The sequence below is a fragment of the Chionomys nivalis genome, chromosome 18, assembly GCF_950005125.1.
Source record: "Chionomys nivalis chromosome 18, mChiNiv1.1, whole genome shotgun sequence".
Taxonomy (NCBI): Eukaryota; Metazoa; Chordata; class Mammalia; order Rodentia; family Cricetidae; genus Chionomys; species Chionomys nivalis.
This window is the reverse complement of record NC_080103.1, coordinates 4,539,000-4,564,874: the sequence shown is the minus strand read 5'-3', so window position 1 is coordinate 4,564,874 and position 25,875 is coordinate 4,539,000. Positions and strand designations below refer to the sequence as shown.

Genomic DNA, 25,875 nt, shown 5'->3' with positions numbered 1-25,875 from the left:
TAGACCAGGCTGGGAGTTCAGAGAGATCCACTGCCTCTGCTTCTCTAGTATTAGGATTAAAGGTGTCCACCACCATGCCTAGCCAGTATTTATTTTTTAAGTTAATCCATATATTAGTTTCTTTCTTGCTGTTTCTGTGACTATTCTCTGACCGTTTTTACTCTTTCATCAGTGGACATTTTAGGTTTTCTAATTTCAGAGTTTCAGATACTTCAGACTCCTCTACAATAAACTCTTCAGTATTTTCCCATGTGGATTCTTAAGTAGTTTTCTAGAATACAAAGGAATAGAATAGCTGGGTACTAGAATCTTTCCTTTTTGGTCTGTTTTTCAAGACAGGGTTTCTCTGTGTAACAACCCTGGCTGTCCTAGAATTCTCTTTGTAGCCCAGGCTGACCTTGAACTCACAGAGATCCTCTGCTTCCCAAGTGCTGGAATTAAAGCTGTACGCCTCCATCGCCCAGCTGAATCTTCAACTCTGTAAAGGTTGATTTTTCCCCCCATACATTTGGATTTAACAATTGGCGTGGCACTTTTTTATTTTTCTTAAGATGGTGGGTGGGTTTATGATTGGCATCTCACTATTGAAGTTTTGATTTCATTCTTGTGACTTGTGATATTAAAGTTATTACCCATAATGTTTCCTGAGTGAAATGCTTATTCTTGTGTTTTGCCTAGTCTGTTGATTCATGGATGATTTTCATATATCTAGATAGTATCAGATTTTTATATTGCAAATATCTTTTAATAGTGGCTTACCTTCTTTTTTCTCTGTCTCTTTATTTTTTTTAAGAGAGCAAAGACAATGCTGACAGGAATAACAAGGCTTTTCTCCAGGGTCCAGAAGGTAAGTCCCAACAGACTGCTCACCAGACTGCTCACGTCTCTCATTTTCAGGTAAATTCTCAGAATTGTTGGCTTGATGGTAGGTGTGCCTGGAATCCTGTGATGGAGAGCTAAGGCAAGAGGATTGGGAGTTCAAGGCCAGCCTAGCCTGCCTAGTGAGTCTGCCTAAACAACAGACAAAAATAGTGTGCTTGAGATAACATGTGGTAGGGTAATTATCATTTTAAAAAGTTTTGTAGACGTGAACTGTTTAAAAGGAAAGCATGTAGGCTTTTTGACATTACATTTTTTTTTTTTTTTTTTTTTTTTTTTTTTTTTGGTTTTTTGAGACAGGGTTTCTCTGTGGCTTTGGAGCCTGTCCTGGAACTAGCTCTGTAGACCAGGCTGGTCTCGAACTCACAGAGATCCACCTGCCTCTGCCTCCCGAGTGCTGGGATTAAAGGCGTGCGCCACCATCGCCCGGCTACATTTTTGATAATAGAATAAAATCATATATTAAAAAGGCTGTCTCGGGCTGGAGAGATGGCTCAGAGGTTAAGAGCATTGCCTACTCTTCCAAAGGTCCTGAGTTCAATTCCCAGCAACCACATAGTGGCTCACAACCATCTGTAATGGGGTCTGGTGCCCTCTTCTGGTCTGCAGGCATACACACAGACAGAATATTGTATACATAATAAATAAATACTAAAAAAAAAAAAAAAAGGCTGTCTCTTCGGCCGGACATAGGTAGACCCTTGCAGTGCATGGCAGGTGGGCCGGCTGGCCTAGCTAAATTGGTAAGTTTCAGATCCATTCAAGGACCCTGCCTCAAAAATAAATAGATAAATAAAATAACAAGGTAGAAAGAAATCAAGGGAAACAGTCGAAATCAGCCCCTCGTCTCCACACGTGCATGCACATGACAATTCATACATGACGTGCAGGAAGGAAGGACAAGATAGCCCTGTGTTTGTACTGGAAATGTTGACTCACATCCCAGAAGTCCTGGGTTTGAGTTCTAGTACCACATGAACTGAACAAGTAGAAATCAGCAATCCAAACTTTGGAGGTGGAGGCAGGAGGATCAGACACTCAAGGTCATTTTCAGTTGTGTAACACACTTGAGTCTAGCCTAGAATACATGAGACCCTGCCAGCCCTCCTCATCCTGCCCTTCAAAAAAGATAGAGACAGAGAGATGACTCGTGAGTTAGGAGCTCACACTGAACAAACGCAGGGATTCGAGTTCAGATCCCCAGCATCTGTGGAGCAAACACTTAGAACCTCAGGTCTGAGGGGAATCTCACATTTTTTTTCTGACCTACACACACACACACACACATACATACAGTGAAGCAGACACAAATAAAAACACAAAAATATATCCTGACAGTCCTACATTGGACATGGTGTCACAGTCTATAGAAGCACTTGGGAGACTAAGATAGAAGGGTCAAGGCTGACCTGTCTACTTAGAGGGGAAGATGTTATCTTACTGGTTTGTTTTATTCTCTTTAATTATTTACCAAATATTTGTTGTGTGTGTTTGTTAGTTTATATAAATGTAAGCGTTAAATACCGTTGGTCTACAGAAGTGCGTGTGACAAGGATAGGGAGGAAGACCGCAGTGTCTCCACGTCTCTTTCTACGTCTGTCTTGAGACAGGGTTTCTTTGTGTAACAGTCCTGGCTATCCTGGAACTATTTTGGACCAGGCTGGCCTCAAATTCACAGAGATGCACCTGCTTCTGCCTCCAAAAGTGCTGGATTAAAGCATGCACTACCACTGCCTGGCTTATATTTGGTTTTTGTTTGTTTGTTTGTTTTTTGGATTTTTGAGACAGAGTTTCTCCGTAGCCTTTTTTTTTTTTTTTTTTTTTTTTTTTGGTTTTTTCGAGACAGGGTTTCTCTGTGGTTTTGGAGCCTGTCCTGGAACTAGCTCTTGTAGACCAGGCTGGTCTCGAACTCATAGATATCCGCCTGCCTCTGCCTCCCAATTGCTGGGATTAAAGGCGTGCGCCACCACCGCCCGTCTCTCCGTAGCTTTTTGGTTCCTGTCCTGGAACTAGCTCTTGTAGACCAGGCTGGCCTCGAACTCACAGAGAAGAGATCCGCCTGCCTCTGCCTCCCTTATATTTGTTTTTTTAAACACAATCTCACTGTGTTGCCTCAGCTGTCCTAGAACTCATAAGAATCCGCCTGCTTTTGCCTCCCAAATGCTGAATTAAAGGTGTGTGTGTGTCCGTGCGCGCACGCGTGTGTGCTTTATTTCTTGATCTTTATGACAATATAATATCCTTGTTTTAAAGTTGCGGAAACTATGAATTAGAATGGATAAATAACCTATTAAGAAGACAGGCCATGAAGCTGTAAAGCCAGTGTAGATGCTAGCTGGTAGACTTTAGAGCCAATGGCCTATCTGTTGCAAGCTTTCTTGTTGGACTATTTTTGGATCACCAGCCTGTAATAATACCTGGAGACTTATTAATTATGAAAGCTTGGCCTTCCATAGGCTTTTTCTCAGCTAGCTCTTATAACTTAATTTACCCATATTTTTTAAACCTACGTTCTGCCACATGGCTTGATTACCTTTTCTTAGTAAAACACAACATATGTCCTGTGTCAAAATCGTACACCTAGATTCCTCCTCTCAGTTTGTCTTTCTGTCTCTGCCTGGAAGTCCTGCCTATTCTCTCCTGCCTAGCTATTGGCCATTTAGCTGTTATTAAAGCAATCAGAAGGATCCTTAGGCAGAGACATACTTAGAGTGCATATGACATGCTTTCCATGTTCCTCAGAAGCATACAGTTCAGTAGTCATGAATACATGACTACACGTGCTGTCTGGTTCTTGGGCAGCACTTATGAGTATCGCTCAGCCTTGGTTGGTTGAGAGCCAGAAACCCTCAGGATGGGACCTAGAAGAAGGGTCAGTTGCAACAGAGGAACATTCTCCTTGTATATCTTTGGGTTTGGAAGGAGGTGTTTGTTTTCTTTCTGTTTTGTTTTGTTTTGTTTTTCCAGCTCCTACCCTAGGATTTATAAAAAGTCTGTATCCATTTTAGAGAATCAAAACAAAACAAAAAAATTATAAAAGAAAACATATTTGGGGCAAGAAAGTTGGCTTGGTAGGTAAGAGGTCTTGCTGCTCTTGCAGAGGACCTGTGACTTCAGTCCAGAGGATCAGGTGTCCTCTTCTGGTCTTGAGCATGAGGCACACACAGATGCAGACAGAATGCACATGCAGACAGAATGCACATGAAAGAAAAGAATAAGGGCCAGGTGTGGTGATGCATGCATCTCATCTCAGTGGGCAGGGAGAAGAGACGGCAAACATCTGAATTTAAGGTCAGCATGGCTTACATAGTGAGTTCCATGTCAGCTAGAGTTACATAGTAAGAACCTGTCTCAAAAAGGGGGTATAATTGGAGAGCTGGCTCAGTGGTAAAAAAAAAACACTGGCTGAACATGCTTATCTGATCCCCAGCACTGACTCGGCGGCTCCAACCACCTGTAACTCCACTTCCAGGTGACCCCTTTGCACTTTGTCCTCTGAGGGCACCATTGGACACATGTGGTACACAGACATCCATACACATAAAAATAAAATATATATATTTTAATGTATATGTTTTTGTTTGACTCCCTGGTAATTGGGGAACTGCATGGAGTCCATTCTGGAACTAAGCAGAAGGAATTGTACATATAGGCTTTTTTTCCTAGAAATGAGGCTTTTAAAAAAAACTTTTTTTTTTTTTTTTTGGTTTGGTTTTTCGAGAGACAGGGTTTCTCCGTAGCTTTTGTTTCCTGTCCTGGAACTAGCTCTGTATCCAAGGCTGGCCTCAAACTCACAGAGATCCGCCTGCCTCTGCCTCCTGAGTGCTGGGATTAAAGGTGTGTGCCACCACCGCCCAGCTCAAGAAACTCTTTAAGACATAAGGAATCAAAAAAAAAAAAAAGAAGAAGAAAAGACATAAGGAATCCATTTTGTTAGCTTCTTATTTACTGAAGAAAACTACCTAAGAAGTCATCAGAGTACTGTAGAAATAGCGCCACCTTGTGGCGCTGGAATGTTTTAGTTACTGTTATTTATGTTTCTACTTGTTTGTCTGCATGTGTATCTGTGCATTTGTGCATTCCTGGTGCCTGTGGAGGCCAGAGAGGGTGCAGATCACCTGGGACCAGAATTCCAGGTGTCGTGAGCTACCATGTGAGTGCGGGAATAAACCAGAGTCTTCTGGAAGAGCTGCTGGTGCTTTCAACCACCGAGCCATGTCCCCAGCTCCCTAGCCTACTTGTTTGATTTTGGTTTTGGTTTTGTTTTCAGGACAGAGTTTCTTTGTCCTGGCTGTCTGGGAACTCACATTAGTCCACCTGCTCTGCTTCCCAAAGGCTTGCATCACCACTGCCTGGCAGTTTTCTACATTTTTAAAAATGTATTTATTATTGCTGTATATGATATATAGAGGGTTGTACCTGTGGAAATGAAGACAATGAGTTCTTTCACTTTTATGTGGACTCTGGGAATCTGTGCCAGATGTGATGTGCATGCCTGTAATCCCAGAGACGTGCCAGATGTGGTGTGCATGCCTCCAGTCCCAGAGACGAGCCAGATGTGGTGTGCATGTCTGCAATCCCAGAGACATGCCAGATGTGATGTGCATATCTGTAATCCCTGCACTGAAATGCTGAGTCCAGAACATTGAAAGCTTAAGACACTAAGCTCTACTGAAGCACAAAAATAATAAAAACCCAGAGACAGATATTGGGGTTCAACCTGAAGGTCAGAAAAGCAAAACAGCCAGCCACTGGCTCTTACCTCAACCTCATGGCAATACTGCCTCTCAGAATCTCAGAATGAGACTGAGAGCTGTCTCCTCCTGTTTTATAATCTTCTCTGGTTCTGGGATTAAAGGTGTGCACCACTAATGCCTGGTTTCTATGGCAATTAGGGTTTCTATGGCAACTAGTGTGGCTACTGGAAGTAAAGGTGTGTGTCATTGCTGCCTGGTCTGTAATGGCTGGCCAGTGTGGCTGTTCTACTTTTCTGTTCTTCCAGCACGCTTTATGTGTTAAAATACAAATGAAATACCACTTCATGTGACAACCTGCGTCCGATGGGGGACAGACAGTTGGATTTATGTGAATTGAAGGCTAGCCTAGTCTGCAGTTCCAGGCCACCTAGGGATGAGATCCTGTCTGAAAAGTAAAAGAAAACTTTATTGAAAACAAAAGATGACAAAAAGAATAGAGATTCTGAAATGAAGCTTAGTTGTGATCTTCGGTAGAATTTTTCAGACAGTGATTAAACACCTGCCCAAAACCAGTCTGGGGAGGGGAGGATTTATTCCAGCTCACAGCTCTCAGGCCACATCTGTCACTACACTCTGAAAGTTGCCGGGATTTATAAGGCAGCTCCCCCGGCTATACACTCAAACTCCCTTTTCTGTTCCTCTTGAATTCATATCCTAATCTCATACCTGGAATCATTTCACACCTTTGTAAGGCTCAGGGACTCTTTTCTTTAGGAAGCATCTCATCCAGCCCGCGCTGGACTTGGGCTCCTGGCCCTACTGAATGCTGGTTTATAGATATGCACCCATGTGCTGTGCATTGAGACTTTTCCTTAGGATTTTCCTGTATTTGTCTCCAAAGATCCCATCTGTTTCTCCTACCACCATTCTGTGGGTTCCTGAGTGTGGTTCACTTAGCTTTTTGCTTAGCTGGACACTACTTAGTCCCTCAATTCCATGTCACTAATGAAAGTTTGTTAGTTTGTGGGCCATCATTACAGGCAGATACGGCACACGCCTTTACTCGCAGCACTGATGGGGCAGAGGCAGCCAGACCTTTAGAGATGAAGGCCAGACTCTGTCAGAAAGAAAGGAAAGAGGGTATAACTTAACCCCTGCATTCGGAAGGCAGAGGCAGCCAGACCTCTGAGTTCAGTGCCAGATACATCCTGTGAGTAAGCAAGAACCATTCTAGGGGAGCTTACGACCCTCCACACTGACACACACTGCACTAACCCTCATGATTGAGGGTTCATTTCTTATCCTCAGAATGTTCCAATATTAGGAATCATGTATCACGGTGCAAGTGAATTAAACAAATTTCCTGAACTGAGCACCTGGGTACACCTACCCTGTGTTCCTAGCTTCTCAGAATGCTGAGATAGAGCAGTCACTGAGCCCAGAATGCAAGGCTTGCCCAGGCAGGTAAGCAAGACCTCAACTCAAAATAGTAAGTGTGGCTAGGAGAGCTGGTTCAGCAGTTAGTCTCAGTACTGGGGAAACTGAGACAGGCATGTGATAAACTAGGTGCAAGTGTGGTCTGTATAGTGAGACCCCCCCCATCTCCCCAAAACAAAAACCAAGTTATTTTAGCTTATCAATAGCTGCCCTGAACTCCTGAACAGTGGGACAGAAATCTTTGTTTCCATGTAGGACAGAGCCCTAGCCTAGCGATGTATGTGCTGAGACAGACCAAAAGGATAATACTGTGACTGGATTTACTGAATTATTAGGATCCATTTTGTATAGAACTAAAATGTATTTAATGTCATGTTTAGAGACATTGCTTGACTCCTCAGTGTAACAACAAGCATCTAAAAACCTGATGACTCTAGGACACTAAAAACTTTCCTTTTGTAGTTGGACCTGAGGTGTTTTTTACACGTGAGTGCCCAAGCACCTCAGAGCAATCCAGTTCCAGCTGAGCGTCCCAGAACTGTTTCCCGCACCAGTGACAGTGACCCGGTAAGTTGTGTGTGGGGAGGGGGCTCCAGAGATTATATCCTGCGTTGCCGTGTGGGGAGGGGGCTCCAGAGATTATATCCTGCATTGCCGTGTGGGGAGGGGGCTCCAGAGATTATATCCTGCGTTGCCGTGTGGGGAGGGGGCTCCAGAGATTATATCCTGCGTTGCCGTGTGGGGAGGGGGCTCCAGAGATTATATCCTGCGTTGCCGTGTGGGGAGGGGGCTCCAGAGATTATATCCTGCGTTGCCGTGTGGGGAGGGGGCTCCAGAGATTATATCCTGCGTTGCCGTGGACTCCTTTTCCACATCAGCAAACTGGTTTTCATATGCTCAGGTGACAGCCTGCGAGTCACTCAACCTGCAGTGCTAGGGAAAGAGAAAGTACAAAGTTAGTCCAAGATTCTTCTAATGTGATGTTTGTTTGTTTCGTTGGTTTGGTTTGTTTTTCAAGATGGTTTCTCTATGTAACAGTCCTGACTGTCCTGGAACTCACTCTGTAGACCAGGCTGGCCTTGGACTCACAGAGATCCACTTGTCTCTGCCTCCCAAGTACTGGGATTAAAGGTGTGCACCACCACTAACTGATCTTCTAATGTGATCTTAACAATGAATTCACCTGGTGCCATGAATCTTGCTAAATTAAGAATTGGCTAAATTAGTTGGGCATAGTGGTGCACACCTTTAATCCGCCTTTAATCCCAGCAGAGGCAAGGGGATTTCTGTTGAACTCAAGGCCAGCCTGTCTCAAAACAAACAAAAAAATTGCCTAAATCCAATTCCTTCTGAAATAATTTTGGCACTAATTATTTATCTTCAGTTGGGGCAGCTTTCCTTTAATGACCATTTGGTGTGTATTTTAAACTTCAAAGTTGTTGTGGTTATGTTGCAGTAGAATTTTCGCTGTGGTAAGTAGTGTGCTGAGGACCCAGGATTTGTCGCTTACTGGTGTCCGGAAGCTCACCAGAGCTGACATTTTCCTTTCCTGGCGTCTGTCGGCCGTGGTGCTCCTTGTTCCGGTTCACAGCCTGATAGCCTGGGTCCTGACTCTTCTCTGTGCCAGTGTTGAACCATCTCTTAAAATGAAGTCAATGCAGGCCATGCTTTCTTAATGTGGAGGAAGCCATCAGCCTTTGTGTGTGTTTCTCCCAACCTGATTCTTCCCATCTTAATATGATGGTTGAAATTTAAAAAGATATACCTCTACCAAAACTAATTTCATCAGGGTTTGTTTAGAATTTGTAGTTAACCTTCACTTGTTCTCACAGGTGCAAAATGAAATAGAATAAATTAATGAAGTCACTCTAAAGTGTCTTTCACTGCTATTTTTCAAGTCCTTTAGGGCTTCTATGGAAACAGCATCATGCAGATGATCTTACCACATGTCTGAAGCATCTCTTCATAGCATGAAAGAATCCAGGTGGCAGAAATCATGTTGGTCCCCATCAATAATTGCTGAACAACTAACTTTTATTAGTCAGGCCACCAAATTTATATGATAACATACGCTGGATTTGGTGATAGCAATACTTCATTAGATGTATTTGTTGTGGGAATGGATTTATGCCTGTATCATATAGAGATCACAGAACAACTTTTGGGGATTGCTCTCCTTCCACCATGTGGTTCCTGTTTGGACCTCAGGTTGTCAAGCTCGGAGCAAGTGTGTTTCCTCCCTGAGCCATGTTGCTGTCTCAGCAGCCCGTGTTTTCAGTGGAAATACAAGTGGCACACTGTGTAATCCCAGCAGTCAGGCAGCTACAGCAGCCGAGTGTCAACGTTCAAGGCCAGCCTGGGTTTATTCTAAAAGAAGTCCTTTCCCTGCTCTGAGATGTTGCTGTTTGCCCCTGTGTGGCCTGGCAGGAGTCGCTGATCTTTGTGGTGGTTGGCTTATTTTTAGGCGTGTTTTGATTTCAGGTTTTGTTTTGTTTTGTTTTTTGGTTGTTGTGGTTTTTTGGTTTTTTTGTTGGAATTTTTATAGTTTGTTTTGGTTTGTGAATTTTTTGTTTTTGTCGTGGTTTTGTTTGGTTGGTTGTTTTTTTTTTTGTTTGTTTGTTTGTTTTTTTGAGGTGTGGTCTCTATAGCCTAGATTGCCTGGAATTTAAGATAATTCTGTTCCAGCCTTCAAGTGCTAGGACGGCACGCCCAGCCTACCTTCTTTTCAAAGCCTGTGTCACTCCGTGACCTCCTGCCCCTGTTTCTTTGTGTTTCCAGGCTAAGCATGGGGAGCAACATGAGGGCCAGTACTATAGCATCCCCCTCCAGGATCTGAAGACAGTATTTCCTCATGGCCTGCCTCCTAGGTACATGATGCAGGTAGGTGCTCTTACAGAGACCAGAACAGAGAAGCCCAAAGTACAGTGGGCAGTTGTCAGGGAAAGGATTAAATGAGAGACATAGAAATTTAGACACTGCAGTACCCTTTTCTGTGAATTTCTGAGCAGGATTCCTGGAATTGTGGCATCCAGATGATTATTTTAAGTGAATTTAATGTAGGTATTTTGGCACATAACTGTAATCCCAGCACTTGAGAGTCATCAGGAGAAGACTTGCTTCAAGTTTGGGGTCAGTTTGGACTGTATGTTGAGTAATAGGCCAGCCTGGGCTACAGTATGAGGTCCCAGTGCAAACCCTTGTCTGTGCTGGCCCAGACCTGCCAGCCTAGTGCTCTGTGAGGAAGAAGCTGAATGATCTTCAGGGTCCTCACTGTCTGCACGAGATCTTGTGTTATGGTAAAAAAGCAAGAGAAAAACGAAAAAATATGTATATGGTAAGTGCAGGGTACTGCTTATAAAAGAACATTTACCTAGTTCTACAGTGCACTTAAGTGGCTACCCAAAGGTAAACAGTAGTAACTGTAGTGTTCGCTAGTCCACAGCTGGATTTCTGTCCCCATCCTCACAAAATAAGTACATGTAAAGAAGAAGCATCAGGCAGGAGAGATGGCTCAGCAGTTAAGAGCACTGGCTGCTCTTCCAGAGATGGAGTTCAATTCCCAGGATCTATGTGGTGGCTCACAACCATCTATAATGAGATCTGGTGCCTTCTGTCATTCATGCAAATAGAACATTCATATACATAAAATACATAAATAAATAAATAATTTTTTTTAAATAATCATCAAAAGCTACCTATTTATGTTACTTGATATGAAACAATGTACCTCAGACTAGCTAAAATACATGGATTGATTTCAAATTCGGTGCCAACCCAGCCTCTCATAACTGCATTTGGATGAGCGGTGGTGTGTGGTGTCGGTCTCAGTATGCACATGGTTAGAATGGCTAGGATTTCACGCCCATCTTCTTCCTCCTCCTTTTTGCCTAGGTGAAGACTTTCGGCGAAGCTTGTCTGATGGTAAGGAAGCCAGCTCTAGAGCTTCTGGGCTACCTGAAAAATACCAAGTTCACTCACCCCGCTGTGCGGTATCTTCTCTGTATCCTTTCCGACATGTCTGGGTCCTCGTACGTTCTCCCCTCCTTTGGGAGAAGGAGATGCTGGGTTTGTGTATCAGTGGCTGGCCACACACTCCTGCAGATCTGCCTGCGCTGTTGCAGCTGAGTGCTGTGATGACCGAATGCACCACCACACCTGGTGTGAAAGGCTATGGGTGGGGAATGCCTTGCTCATGACGATGTTTTCTTTAACACACGCTTTAGATGGGGAGAAGGGAACAGGAAAAACTCTCAGCCTTTGCCATGCTGTGCATTTCTGTGCAAAACATGACTGGCTGGTTCTGCATATCCCGGATGGTACGAGCTTCCTGTGTGTCTTCTCTATGACTGCCTTAGAGATCATGGCCATGCTATAGTGCCCATAATAACTCTGAATTCTTGAGCTGAAACAAACCCCTCCTGCCTCCCCGTCACAAGGGCCAGCTACAACTACATACCACTTTTTGTCCTGTAAGTTACTATTTTGAATAGCTGCAGAGCCTGTGCAGTCCTCCACACTTTGAGTCGGAGTTCTTCATTGTGGATCTGAACCCTCGCACTGTCATCTGCCGTCTCTTGTCCAGTGTCGGTGAACCCACACTTTCTAATCTGCCTTTAAATTGGCAGCAGTCCTGCCAGGCGGAGGCACATCCCAATTCCCGCACTTGGGGGCAGAGCGGCGGGTCTCTGGGAGCTCAAGGCCAGCCTGGCCTGGCCTATAAAGCAAGTAGGACAGCTAGGACTGTTAGAGAAACCCTGTCTCAAAAAAACAAAGAAAAAGGCAGTATTCTGGGTGGTGGTGGCACAGGCCTTTAATCTCAGCAGTTGGGATGCAGAGGTGAGCTTGAGACCAGCCTGGTTTACATGCTGAGTTCCAGGTCTGCCTGCTAGGCTATGCAGATGAAGCTGTGTGGGTGCTGCGAACTGAACCTGGGATCCATGCGAGCGCAGCCAGTGCTCCTAGGCATTATGTCGTCTCTCCAGTCCTTTGCATGACTCTTCAAATTAGAGAAACATATCAAAATATGATATGGACATATTTTCTTGTGTGTGATGGTACTGGGGACTGATCCTTTATGTTCTTGGTCTTTGAGCATTGCATTATAATCAGAATATAAGATATTGAGTGAACTGGGCCGGGCGGTGGTGGTGCACGCCTTTAATCCCAGCACTTGGGAGGCAGAGGCAGGCGGATCTCTGTGAGTTCGAGACCAGCCTGGTCTACAGAGCTAGTTCCAGGACAGGCTCCAAAGCCACAGAGAAACCCTGTCTCGAAAAACCAAAAAAAAGATATTGAGTGAACTGTCAAGTTGACTCACTACCAATTTTTATTTACTTATTTTTAATTTAATTTTTTCTTTTTAAATAAGTGCAAAGTCTGTCATCACTTGAGGCAGGACCATGGTCCTCTCCCCTGTATCTAAGCTAGGCAGAGAGGCTTCCAAAAAGCCAGATCATATACTGGGGATAAATCCTGGTTCCACTGCTAGTGGCCCACAGAATACTCAAGCCACACAACTGTCCCCCACATTCAGAGGCCTAGTTCATCTTTTACGCTGGTTTACCTGCTGGCAGTCCAGAGCTGGTGAGCGCCCACTAGCTCGGGTCATTGTTTCTATGATTCCCCATCATGCTCATATTATCGCTCCTCCCTGCGACTGGACTCTAGGAGGCTTAGCTGTGGATCTTTTCATCTGTTTCCATCAGTTACTGGATGAAGGTTCTGTGATGACAATCAGGGTAGTCATCAATCTGATGACAGGGGCAGGGCATTTTAGATCCCCTCTCCGCTACTGCTTAGATTCTTAGCTGGCGCCAACCTAGTGGATTCCTGGGACTCTCCCTAGTGTCTGGTTTCTCGCTAGCCCTACAGTGGCTCCCTCAGTCAAGACATCTCTTTCCTTGCCCTCCTTCTCTGCCTTTACCAGTTCAGTCTTCCCGATCCCTCATGCTCTCCTCCCTGCCTCCTACTACCTCCCCACACTGCCAATTGACTGAAGAGATCTTTTCTATTTGCCCTTCCCAGGGGATCCATATCTATCTCTCTTACGGTTCTCCTTGTTTCCTGGCTCTCTGGGGTTGTGGACTGTAGGCTGGTTATCCTTTATCTTATGTCTAATACCCACTTATGCTGTGTTTGTCTTTCTGTGTCTGGGTTACCTCACTTTTACGCATTTTTTTTTTTTTTTTTTTAAAGCTCATCTTTGGGTGAAGAACTGCCGGGAGCTTCTGCAGTCCACCTACAACAGCGAGCGCTTCGATCAGCCCCTAGAGGCGTCCACCTGGCTGAAGAACTTCAAAACCACCAATAAGCGCTTCCTGAGCCAGGTAACTGCATGCTAGGAATTCAGTACAGGATGACCTTTGTCCAGATTCCATCTTTGCACCTTGAGTAGCTGGGTGCTATGGAGACTTGACATTGCAATTAATAATAAATAAGCCATTCTGTATCCCTTTAATATTTTAGCTCACAGTGGACTCACAACAGCTATAAGCTGTCCAGTGAGTGCCTGGTAAATATCACTGTCTCTGGGGGAACTTAATCCTCCATAAGCACATGGCCAGCAGTAGGGTTTTCCTCCAGAGAAACCAAAAACATGAAAGTAAGATTTCATTCCAGTCTATTTTGTTTTGTTTCATTTCCTTTGTAGTTTGGACTGGCTCTGGGCCTATGTACCCCAAGGTGACCTTGAATTTACAGTCCTTCTGCCTCACCCCAGAATGCATAATACCCAGCCCTCTGGTATCTTAGATTAAGCTCTAGACTGGGGCTTCCCCACTGTACAGTCTGTCTGCGGCAGGAGTGCATTGACGGGGTGAGCTCAGCAGATGGCGCGCTTGCCGCTATGCTTCTCAACCTGATGGGAAAGCAAGCTAACTTTGTATACTTGGATGCATGCATGGTCACATGCACAAGTAAATAAAGGTATTAGGGAATGTGAATGCCAGCTAGGTGGTGGTAGCTCAGGCCTTTCATCACACACTTAGAGGCAGAGGCAGTCTGGTCTACAGGGCTAGTTCCAGGACAGCCAGGGCTACACAAGGAAACCCTGTTATAAACAACAAAGGAAATAAGGAAAATGAGAATGCCAAGGCTTGGTATAGGTCAGTAGAGAGCACTTACCTAGTATGCTTGAAGCTTGGGATTTGATGAGCACTATGGGGTGTGCAGGATGATGTTTGGACCTTTTAGCCAGAAGGGCCAGGTGTGGCAGTTCACACCTTTATTCCCAGCACAGAGAAATCTGAGACAGGGTCATTATTTTTGTTTGTTTTCGAGACAGGGTTTCTCTGTGTGACAGCCTTAGCGTTTGGAGGTCTGATTTCCACATTGCACCCCCTTGTGGTAAGCTGAGTCCCGTGGGCCTCCATCCTGACGGGAAAGGCTTCAGCTTCTTTCATTTCTTTCTCTGCCTACCTTTAGATAAAAGTTCAGGGGAAGTACGTTTGGAACAAGAGAGAAAGCACTGAGAAGGGCAGTCCTCTGGGAGAAGTTGTTGAACAGGGCATAACACGCGTGAGGAATGCCACAGACGCCGTCGGGATTGTGCTGAAGGAGCTTAGGAGCCAGAGTTCCGAAGGACACTTCCGCCTCCTGGTAGCAGTGGATGGGGTCAATGCCCTCTGGGGAAGGACCACACTGAAAAGAGAAGATAGGACCCTGGTAGGAATATTTGTTTGCTCTGATTCTGTCACACACAAGGCCTGCTACTTTCCTGGGTGGACCACATAGGATGCTTTTTGCCCTGGAGTTTAAATTACGTTTGGAGGTGGAACAACAGCTGCGTTGGGTCCCTTGTTGAGGACCCAGGTTGGTTCCGGGTCTCCAGATGGCAGTCCAGAACCATCCGTAACTCTGGACCAAGCACTCATGCAGTAGACGTACATACAGTTAGGGAAAATATAACATAAAAATAAAGCTTGCTGGGTGATGGTGGCGCACGCCTTTATTGGGTTTTTTTTGTTTGTTTGTTTGTTTTTTTGGTTTTTCGAGACAGGGTTTCTCTGTAGCTTTGGAGCCTGTCCTGGAACTAGCTCTTGTAGACCAGGCTGGGCTCGAACTCACAGAGATCCACCTGCCTCTGCCTCCCGAGTGCTGGGGCACGCCTTTAATCCCAGCACTCGGGAGGCAGAGGCAGGCGGATCTCTATGAGTTGGAAGCGAACCTAGTCTTCAAAGCAAGTTCCAGGACTGGCTCCATAGCTACTGAGAAACTCTGTCTCAATAAAAGATTAAAAAAATAAAAATAAAGGAACTAAATCTTTAAAAACAACAAAAAGATAACTGGAAACAAGCCAGCAGTACTCTATGGTGAGCACATGCATGCCCAGCACCTAAATGGCCACAGACTCCAATCTCTACCCTATAAAAAAGGGGGAGGGAGACAGTGAATTAGCTTCAAAAGAGAAAAGAAGATGTGTCAGCTGGGCAGTGGTGGCGCACGCCTTTAACCCCAGAACAGGCTCCAGAGCTACACAAAGAAACTGTCTTGAAAAACCAAAAAAAGAAAGTAGGAAAGATAAGTCTTAGTTTGCATGCTTTTTTGTTGTTGTTGATGTTTGTTTTCTGAGACAAGGTTTCTCTCTCTTTTTTTTTTCTCCAAGACAGGGTTTCTCTGTAGTTTTGGAGCCTGTCCTAGAACTACTAGCCTTGTAGGCCAGACTGGCTTTGAACTCCGCCTGCCTCTGCCACCAGAGTGCTGGGATTAGAGGCGTGCGCTGCCACCGCCCGGCTTAGTAGGCCTTGTGTACCGTGATGAAGCGCCATGACCCAAAGCAACTCGTGGGTGAATCCATATGGCAGTCGTCCACTGAGGAAGAGAGGACACGGAGGAGTGATACTTAACAGCTTGCTCCTCCTTGCTTGCTCAGTTTTTCTTTTTTTGTTTTCTGAGACAGGGTTTCCCAGTGGTTAGGGAGCCGGTAGACTAGGCTGGCCTCAGAACAATCCACCTGCCTCTGCCTCCCTGAGTGCTGGGATTAAGGGTTGTGGGTCACCACCACCCAGTTCAGTTTGTTTTCTTTACACCTGTCCATAGATGGCACCACCCACAGTGGGCTGCTCTCCCTTTCCCGCATCAATCAGTAATCAAGAAAATGTCCTACAGGCTGTCGCTGGGCCAGTCTGATGGCAGTATCTCCCTACGGGCTGTCGCTGGGCCAGTCTGATGGCAGAATCTCCCAGTTGAAGTTGACAGAAGATTACCCAGCACATGATGTTACATGCTCCATCGTGCATTGCAAGCCAAGGGTACATGTTGGAAAGAACAGGACAGCAGGAGCCCCAGGAGCTTTGCTTTCTTCCTTGGTTCTGCTATTTTCCATGTAGAGATCAGAAATATGAAGGGAGGAAGGTACACTTGGGACAATCATCCTCTTTCCTCCTGCCTGCCTCTTCCTCTCTTTTCTCCTCACCTTTCTTACACCAGAGGAATAATATTCTCGTACTGTGGTTACAGTAGTTAAAAACTTTTCATTTAGCCAGGCATTGGTGGCGCACGCCTTTAATCCCAACAGTCGGGAGGCAGAGGCAGGCGGATCTCTGAGTTCGAGGCCAGCCTGGTCTACAAGAGCTAGTTCCAGGACAGCTACAGAGAAACCCTGTCTCGAAAAACAAAACCTTGACCTTTTATCTAATTGTTCAATTTTCTCAGGAAACAGCCAGAAAAGTAAAGTCCTAATGTCTTTGCTCTCTTGTTGGCAACATGTAGATTGCCCCGGAGGAACTATCCCTTGTCCACAGCCTAAGGAAAATGGTGAAAAATGATTGGGTAAGTGCCCCAGATTCTCAAGATGTGTAGAGGAAAGTGTGCTGCCGTCTTTATTGTTCTTTTATCTTACTGTTCATAGTTGGATAGTGACCCTGTAGTAAGCTCCATTACTACTGAGCCTCCTCACTAGTGTGTGTCTGTCTCTTTTTTTTGTTTGTTTTTTAAGACATTAAAATTTTGCCAGGCAGTGGTGGCGCACGCCTTTAATCCCTGCACTTGGGAGGCAGAGGCAGGCGGATCTCAGACCAGGTTGTCTTCAAACTCACTATCAAGTGAGTTCCAGGACAGATAGGACTATTACACATATAAACCCTGTCTTTAAAAACAAACAAACAAAAAATACTATAATTTTTTTTTTTAAAGATACTATAATTTTTATTTCAGGCTGGGTCTCACTGAATAGTCCTGGCTGACCTGGAACACACAGAGCTCTGCCTCCTGGGTGCTGGAAGTTAAAGCATGAACCACCAAGCCCACAGACAGCTAGATATGATTCATTTTGTAGCTCAGGCCACCTTACAACTCACTCTGATGCCACTTTCAATTCCTCTGCTTCATTCAATTGCTTAAAGTGGTAGGCTTGTTGGCATTGCAGAAGAACTTGACAAGCAGAAGTGTACTGTGGTAACCTTAAAGTCTTGTAGTGACTTAGTGTCAGAGCCAAAGTAAGAAGCAGTACCTGATTTGTTGCAGTTAATCATGCTGAGCTGTGCTGTCATGGCACTTGTGGGTCATACCTACAGAGGGCTGATGAGTGTCTGTCATTTCCATCTTTATAAAATTCAACTGTTTGTCTTTTTTTCAGCATGGAGGTGCAATTGTGCTGAGTTTGAGCCAAACTGGGTCGCTCTTTAAGTCCCGAGCCGCATATTTGCCGCACGAGCTTCTGGGAAAGGTCACGTTTCCCTGTTTCCATTAGAGTAACCGTCTGTTTAGAGCAAGAATTCTCAACCTATGGGTTCCTACCCTTTTGGGGTTGCATATCAGATATTTACATTGTCATCCATAACAATAGGAAGATTACAGTTATGAAGCAGCAACAGAAGTAATTTTCTGGTTGGGGTCACCACAATTTAAGGTTGTGACATTAGAAAGGTTAAGAAGCACTGCTCTAGAGACTGTCTCTTGTTTTTTATTTGGGGGTGGGTTCACACGCTATGGCACACTGGTGGAGGTCAGAGCATAGCTTGCAGGAAGCCGTCTCTTCTACAGAGCGGGTTCTGGGCCGCTAACACTGATCATCAAGCTTGCTAGCAAGTGCCTTTATGTTTTGAGGCATCTTGCCAATCTTACGTCTCCTAATTTTTTAGATTTATTTATTTTAGTTTATATGTCTGAGTGCATGCATGTGTCTCTTGGATCCCTTGGAACGGGGACTACAGATGGGCGTACCACCATGTGGGTGCTGGAACTCAAACATGGCGGCTCTCCAGTACCATGTGCTCTTAACTGACGAGCATCTCTCCAACCCCCATGTCTCACTTTTATTTTATCTTGTTGTTTTGAGACATGGTCCCTCTGTGTAGCCCTAGCTGTCCTGGAACTCCCTGTTTAGATCAGGCTGGCCTCAAACTTACAAAGGCAATATAAGAAGTCACTAGCCAACATGTAGCCATCCTCTGTGAGGCAGGAAGGCCGAGTGGGCGTAGAGTTGAACGGAAGAAAGGCGCTGTCCTCACAGCACAGGTGTCTCCGCTTACTTCTCGTTCGACTAACACTGTGTCTTTCGTCCTCTTCCTCTCCAGGAAGGATTTGATGCCTTAGATCCTTTTCTTCCCATCCTCATTTCCAACTACAATCCAAAGGAATTTGAAAGTTCTTTCCAGTATTATCTAGAAAATAATTGGCTTCAGCATGAGAAAGGTCAGTCGTGTGTCCACTCTTCCTGCCAGGCTGCTCACTGCAGTCTGCTGAGTCAGTGCACAGGGCATTTTGGTATCACCATTACCTGGGTACCCGAAGCTTATTTGGGCTCACAGCTTCAGCTTCAGAAGGGTCAGCTGTGACCACTTGGCTCCATGATCTTGCTTGTGTAGGAGCAGAGGGTGTTCATGTCAGTGCAGACATGAAACAGAGAGGCAGAGAGAAAGGAAAGGCCTGGAGAAAAGAACTGCTCCCTTCTGCTGAGCCCCTAATCCTACAAGTTCTCAGAGCCACCGGCTGTGGGCCCAAGCACTCAGTGTGTGACCCAGTCAAGCCCCAGGCCTTGCTCTTTACCCTCAGCAGCGATCTATATTTTATATTTCCTTTTTTTCCTTTTGACTTTTTCTATATAATAAGAGAATACAAAAATACTATTTGAAAGTGGCTGCATTTTAATTTACAAAAGAAATTACATTTCTGCTTAAATTCTCACCTTGTTCAGAACAAAGCATTGGTGCTAAAGAAGGAAACAATTTTCCGGCCAGCTCCTAGGTAGTTTCCATGTGTCTAGGCTGCAGCGGTGGGGCACTCACTCGATGGGCTGCGGCCATCACACCGGTGGGGCACTCACTCGGTGGGCTGCGGCCATCACACTGGGGAGCACTCACTCAGTGTGCTCACATCAGACAGCAGTGCTGAGACACTCAGAAGAGGTGATACTAATTGAGATGTTATCACCAAACCAGATCTTTGCTATCTCTGTCCTTTTTCTTTTGTTTTTTAGGGCAATATCTCACTGTGTGTCTGTGTTTGGGCTACTGTCTGAGCCTCCTGAGCTGAAGTCTCAGCACAGATCCACACCTGGGTTCAAAAGCTCTTAACTCTTTTTAAGTTTTTTGAGTTTTTCTGTAGCTTTGGAGCCTGTCCTGGAACTGGCTGTTATAAACCAAGCTGGCCTTGAACTCACAGAGATCCACCTGCCTCTGCCTCCTGAGGAAGCTCTGGACTCTTAATGGCAGACCTGATAGCTCGCATTGCGAGCATTCTAGGTATTTGTGTGTCTGCTTCTCGTCATGGAGATAGTAAACTGCTTTATCCCTGAGTAACAGGGAGCCGGTGATGCCTGCTGTGGTCCCAGGTCACACTGGCAACATAAGACTTGGCTTAGAAACAATTGGTTGTAGAGTCACTGCCTAGCATGTGCCAAGCCCTGGATTTGATCTCTAGCCCAACCAAAAGCAAAGTTTAAGCTAATAGAATCTGAAACTGGAGGTGGAGGGGCGAGAGCTCAGGGTTGATAGGGGGTGATGAGCTGAACAGGAAGCCCTGGCTACAGTTTGGAGTAGGAAAAAACTGCCATTTGTGTGTTTGACTGTTCCAGCTCCGACGGAAGAAGGGAGGAAGGAGCTGAAGTTCCTGAGTAACTGCAACCCCGGGCAGCTGGAGCGGCTCTGTGCTGCCCTGTGAGCACCAGCGCCTAGCGCAAGCGGGGCGGCCTGGCTGCAGTACCCACGTCCCGCTGTCCCTCTGCTGAGCCCCGCATTAAAGGCAGCTGTGCTCTCTAAGTGCTGTGTTAGAGTCGTGACAAGGAGCGCGCACACTAAGCAAACTGAATTTCTCTGCAGTTCTGTTTGCCGGCATCTGAAGAAACTCAGTTCTACAGAAATTGCTCATTGTCTGTCTTCTGAGCATAAATTAGTTCAGGAGACCATGATTCACAGCCCAGTTCCACTATTCCGGGAACTTATCACTCCCTGTTCCTTCCTCCTTCTTGATTCTGTACAATGTCACTGAAGCCCCAGCAGCGTTCGGACAGTTTGGTGTGGCTTGCCCCTTTCCACAAGTTCCTGAGAGAATTGAGTACCTGCTATATAAGTTAACACTAACGCAGATAGAATTATATTTATGTACACACCTTCAAAGAACTGCAGAAAGAAATAACTCAGTTTACATTTTTATTATTATGTGTGCACACGCCACAGCACATGCGTGGAGGCCTGAGGACAGCTGTTTGAAGTTAGTCCTCTCCTTCCATGTGTGTGTGGCTGTAGCACGGATTCTGATTGATATTAGTAAAACCTCAGAGTTAGATGTTCATGGTGGCACATGCCCTTAATTCCAGCACTCGGGGGCCAGCCTGGTCTACAGAGTGAGTTCCAGGACAGTCAAAGATACACAGAGAAACCCTGTCTTGAAAAAACAAACAAGGAAAAACCCAGAGTTAGATATAAGGGTTAAAGCTGAAAGCTCAGAGAAGCAGAGTAGCCAACCACTAGAGAGTTCTTACCTCTGTGCATTCAGACCAAGGGGGTGACCTTGTCTTTACGAATCCTCAGACTGAATCTACGAAACCTGAGTCTACATCTGTTCCTGTCTCCTCCCGCCTTCCATTCCTCTCTCCACCTAACCACGTCACTCCTGATTCCCTCCCTAGTGCTGGGATTAAAGGTGTGAGCCGCCACTGCCTGGCCTCTGTAACTAACTAGTGGCTTAGCTCTGCACTCTGATCTTCAGGCAAGCTTTATTGTTAGATACAAACAAAATATCACTACATGTGGGTTTGGAGCATTGTCAGGCTGGCCATGTCACGTGGCAAATTCCATTACATACTTTGCCATCTCACTAGCCCCAAAAGACTGATTTGTTTTCGTTTTTGAAACCAAATCTCGAAGCCGGGCGGTGGTGGCGCACGCCTTTAATCCCAGCACTCGGGAGGCAGAGGCAGGCGGATCTCTGTGAGTTCGAGACCAGCCTGGTCTACAAGAGCTAGTTCCAGGACAGTTTCCAAAACCACAGAGAAACCCTGTCTCGAAAAACCAAAGAAAAAAAAAAAAGAAACCAAATCTCATGTAGCCCAGAGTGCCAGAACTTTCTATGTAGGCAACTCAGGATTCTCCTGCCTCCACCAGTGTGGAGGATATATGTACCATGCCCAGTGAGAATTCAGTATATTTCCAGATTTCCCGCTTATTAGTCATTTGCATTTCTTGTTTCACCTCATCTAGTGGTGACAGTAATGCTAACTCCCAGGGTGCCGTGAGCACTTCACACAGCAGGCAGCTGCTTGCAGCCAGGAAGCTCCTCCTGGCTTGGATGGGCCAGTGCTTTGTTTGGATGGTTTTCTGTGAGAGCCCGCACTCTGGTGCAGTCCTGTGTCTTCTCCACTAATCCGCTAACATCACATAGACTCCAGCTCTCACAATGGGAGAAGGCCAGTTGTGTGGATAAACTATTTCCTGGTGTGTGCATATGTGCACAGTACTGCTGAGTACCTGCCCACTGGGCTACAGCCTCACACTACAGAATCTCTTTAGGTGTCTGCGGCTCTAGATTCAGCCTGGCTTCTCCATAAGACAGGCTATCGTCGCAGCTCCGGAGCTGCGATGCTCACACTCGCTACAGTCTTCCTTGCTCTGAATCTATTATTTCTCCATTTATTAGTAACCGTCAATTCTCCCCATTGCTTTCTTTGGTGTTACTGTGAATACATACTTTAGGCAGACGTTTCTGTCCTGCCAGTAGCTCTCAAGTAAACACACTGAGGCTTATATTCATTATAAATGTTCAGCCAATAACTCAGGATATCTATCTATCTAACTCTTATATCTAAATTAACTCATATTTTTATTTATGCCTTGCTTTTTGGCTTGGCACTTTTTTTCAGTTCAGTACAGCATGTCCATCCTGCTTCTCTGCATCTGTGGTGACTCCCGACTTTGCCCTTCTTCCTCTTAGCATCCTTAATTTGGTTGTCCTGACAATACTTCTTGCCTGGCTACCAGGCACTCAGGTTTTTTGTTTGTTTGTTTGTTTGTTTTGGTTTTTTGAGACAGGGTTTCTCTGTGGTTTTGGAGCCTGTCCTGGAACTAGCTCTTGTAGATCAAGCTGGTCTCGAACTCACAGAGATCCGCCTGCCTCTGCCTCCCAAGTGCTGGGATTAAAGGCGTATGCCACCACCACCCGGCAAGGCACTCAGATTTTTGTTTTTTGTTTTTTGTTTTTTTTTTTTTTTTTTTTTTTTTGGTTTTTCGAGACAGGGTTTCTCTGTCGCTTTGGTGCCTGTCCTGGAACTAGCTCTTGTAGACCAGGCTGGCCTTGAACTCACAGAGATCCGCCAAGGCACTCAGATTTTTAATAAACCAGTTGGAGTGACAAATCTTTACAGTGCACAAAAGGATTATTCCACAACAACAACATACCAGGACCTAAGAAGTATTTTCAAGGTTCGTGTTTGTTATTTTCCCGTATGTGTTTGCATGTGTGTGGGTTTGAGTCCAGGTACCTGTGATGGCCAGAGGCATTGAGTCTCCTGAGGCTGGAACTCCTACTCCAGCACTTCATGTTCCTCGCTGCTCAGCCGTCTCTTCGGCCTAAGACACTTAGAAAAATATAACATTTTAAAGACTGAAACTGGAATAGACAAAAGTTTATATAACCAATTATTGCTGTATAGTATTAAAAGATCAGGGCTGAGCTGTGTGAAGCTCGGGGTTTCCCCATTGATCTGTACCACCCCTGTTGTAGAAGTGCTTCCCAGTGTTAGAAACAAAGAATAACCTCAGTGTTGCTTGCATAAAGGAACACAAGCGAAAACACAACAAAGTAATTTGTTTTGCAGAAAGGGTGTGCTAAGACCCAAACCAAGTTAGCAAGCACTGATTAAAATGGTTGTCTCCTTTTGTCCCTGATCTAAGTTCTGACCGGGTCTCTGGCCTTGACTTGCATTACTTAGGGACTGCTCTGACTGGAATGAGAAACAGGCACACACACAGCAAAGCCAAGCTGCAGTGGGCAGCGCTGTGCTGAGCAGGATAGCTCTCAAGACCAATCTCAGGCCCAAGAGATCGGACCAGGAAGCTGCAGTTGCTCCACACACACTCAGCATCCCCTTGCTGTGGCTGTGCTCATGGCAGAACTTCCCCATCTGATCCCGTTAGTGGGAACTAGACTTGACAACCTGATGCTGTTGGCTAACTGGCAGGAGGGGGTAAAATGTTCAGGAAAGAGGAGTCCTTACCAGGCTCAAACCAGCAAATTTTTTTTTAATTAAAAATTTCCACCTCCTCCCATTTCCCTCCCCCTCCCTCTCTGTAACACCTGACTCTGTGTTACCCCCTCAGTACAGTAAGCCGGACAAGGCCCTGGAGATTAAAAGAACACACAAAGAGACCTGGGTCACTCGAAAGGAGATCAGCCGAATGCCATTTATTCAACCTTGGGGAAATCCTTACACACCTCGCTGCTGTACAAGGATTTCTGCCCAGACAGGTGGGAAATTACCAAAGACGGAGTCAACCATGCCCTACAGCTAATCACCAGGCGGGGCAAGGGGAGCACAGGAACAAACAGAATGCTTTAGTTAGCTGACCAGAAACTGTCCTCAAGATGCACCCCAGGAACAAGGGTAGACCCGGGCCCTACACCTCTCCAGTCCCTGCCCTGTGGGAAGTCCAAGGTCCTCCCCCTCCATCCAAGTCTAGGAAGGTGAGCATCCAAACAGACTAGGCTCCCACAAAGCCAGTACATGCAGTAGAATCCACTAGATCAGCCCCACGGTCTCAGTGGGTGGGCGCACCCCACGCGGTCCTGACTTCCTTGCTCATGTTCTCCCTCCTTCTGCCCCTCCTTTGGACCTTGGGAGCTCAGTTCAGTGCTCCAATGTGGGTCTCTGTCTCTATCTCCATCCATCGCCAGATGAAGGTTCCCTCCAATGGATCTTCTGGTACAGCACCAGCAAATGTTTTGCTTTTTGTTCTCCATACTCATAAAAATGACCTGTGCTTTGTAAGAGATCATCCCACCAACCCACTGTTAGTCCCTAGGGAGTCCCCACTGATGTAGTTGGCGCCTCATCTGAAGTCCTAATAGCTGTCCTCAGCTATTTGTATGTAATTCTGTCATAACTGCACTTGTCCTCTGAGTCTGGGAAATGAGTATGATCTGCAGGAAGGTAGGGGCGGGGCACACGGGACAGGATGACCCATGCCCCGACCTTTAGTAAACAACTCCTTCATGCTCTGTGAGAAGGTTCAATAAACTCACTGCTTCCCCAGCTTGGTCTCAGAACAGTTAGAACTAGGATAGTTGGGACTAAATCAAATTTAAGAGAGGAGGGAAAGTGGTTTTTAATACACAATTCTGCAGGAAGGGACACAGCACAGAAAAAAAAATAGCTGGCATTGTGATTTGGCACAAAACTGGGCTTTTTTTTTTCATTTAAAAAAAGTTTTTTTTTTAATTTACATTAGTGGAAAACTACATTAGTGTGACATGTGTGCTCTCAGAGGTCTGTAGGACTGTTAGTGTATGACATGTCTATGTTCAGTGTGTGCTCTCAGAGGATGTATGACCATGATAGTGTATGACATGTCTATGTTCAGTGTGTGCTCTCGGAGGTCTGTATGACTGTTAGTGTATGACATGTCTATGTTCAGTGTGTGCCCTCAGAGGTCTGTATGACCATGTTAGTGTATGACATGTCTATGTTCAGTGTGTGCTCTCAGAGGTCTGTATGACCATGTTAGTGTATGACATGTCTATGTTCAGTGTGTGCCCTCAGAGGTCTGTATGACCATGTTAGTGTATGACATGTCTGTGTTCAGTGTGTGCTCTCAGAGGTCTGTATGACTGTTAGTGTATGACATGTCTATGTTCAGTGTGTGCTCTCAGAGGTCTGTATGACTGTTAGTGTATGACGTGTCTATGTTCAGTGTGTGCCCTCAGAGGTCTGTATGACCATGTTAGTGTATGACATGTCTATGTTCAGTGTGTGCTCTCAGAGGTCTGTATGACTGTTAGTGTATGACGTGTCTATGTTCAGTGTGTGCTCTCAGAAGTCTGTATGACCATGTTAGTGTATGACATGTCTATCTTCAGTGTGTGCTCTCAGAGGATGTATGACCATGTTAGTGTATGGCATGTCTATGTTCAGTGTGTGCTCTGAGAGGTCTGTATGACCATGTTAGTGTATGGCATGTCTATGTTCAGTGTGTGCTCTCAGAGGTCTGTATGACTGTTAGTGTATGACATGTCTATGTTCAGTGTGTGCTCTCAGGATGTATGACCATGTTAGTGTATGACATGTCTATGTTCAGTGTGTGCCCTCAGAGGTCTGTATGACTGTTAGTGTATGTCGTGTATGTTGTGTACCCTGTGCTGTCGGTTACCCTGAGGCTGGAGAAAGTTACAAGAATTCTGAGCTGCCGTGGTCCCAGTGATGGAAGAGTTAACC

General features: G+C 45.4%; 1 protein-coding gene across 11 annotated transcripts in view; it reads left to right on the top strand.

Moving 5' to 3' along the window:
- Positions 1-20,201, top strand: part of Dap3 (death associated protein 3) — a 30,380-nt gene extending 10,179 nt beyond the window's left edge. For all 11 annotated transcript variants that reach the window (XM_057793386.1, XM_057793387.1, XM_057793388.1 and 8 more), the window contains 11 exons: positions 794-847; positions 7,476-7,580; positions 9,792-9,893; positions 10,905-11,013; positions 11,237-11,329; positions 13,209-13,339; positions 14,436-14,675; positions 16,722-16,781; positions 17,587-17,676; positions 18,527-18,644; positions 20,026-20,201. In XM_057793386.1, the coding sequence (XP_057649369.1) occupies positions 806-847; positions 7,476-7,580; positions 9,792-9,893; positions 10,905-11,013; positions 11,237-11,329; positions 13,209-13,339; positions 14,436-14,675; positions 16,722-16,781; positions 17,587-17,676; positions 18,527-18,644; positions 20,026-20,111 (1,176 nt within the window). In that variant the 5' untranslated portion in view covers positions 794-805 and the 3' untranslated portion in view covers positions 20,112-20,201. The remainder of the gene's footprint in view (positions 1-793; positions 848-7,475; positions 7,581-9,791; positions 9,894-10,904; positions 11,014-11,236; positions 11,330-13,208; positions 13,340-14,435; positions 14,676-16,721; positions 16,782-17,586; positions 17,677-18,526; positions 18,645-20,025) is intronic.
- The last annotated feature ends 5,674 nt before the right edge of the window (positions 20,202-25,875 follow it).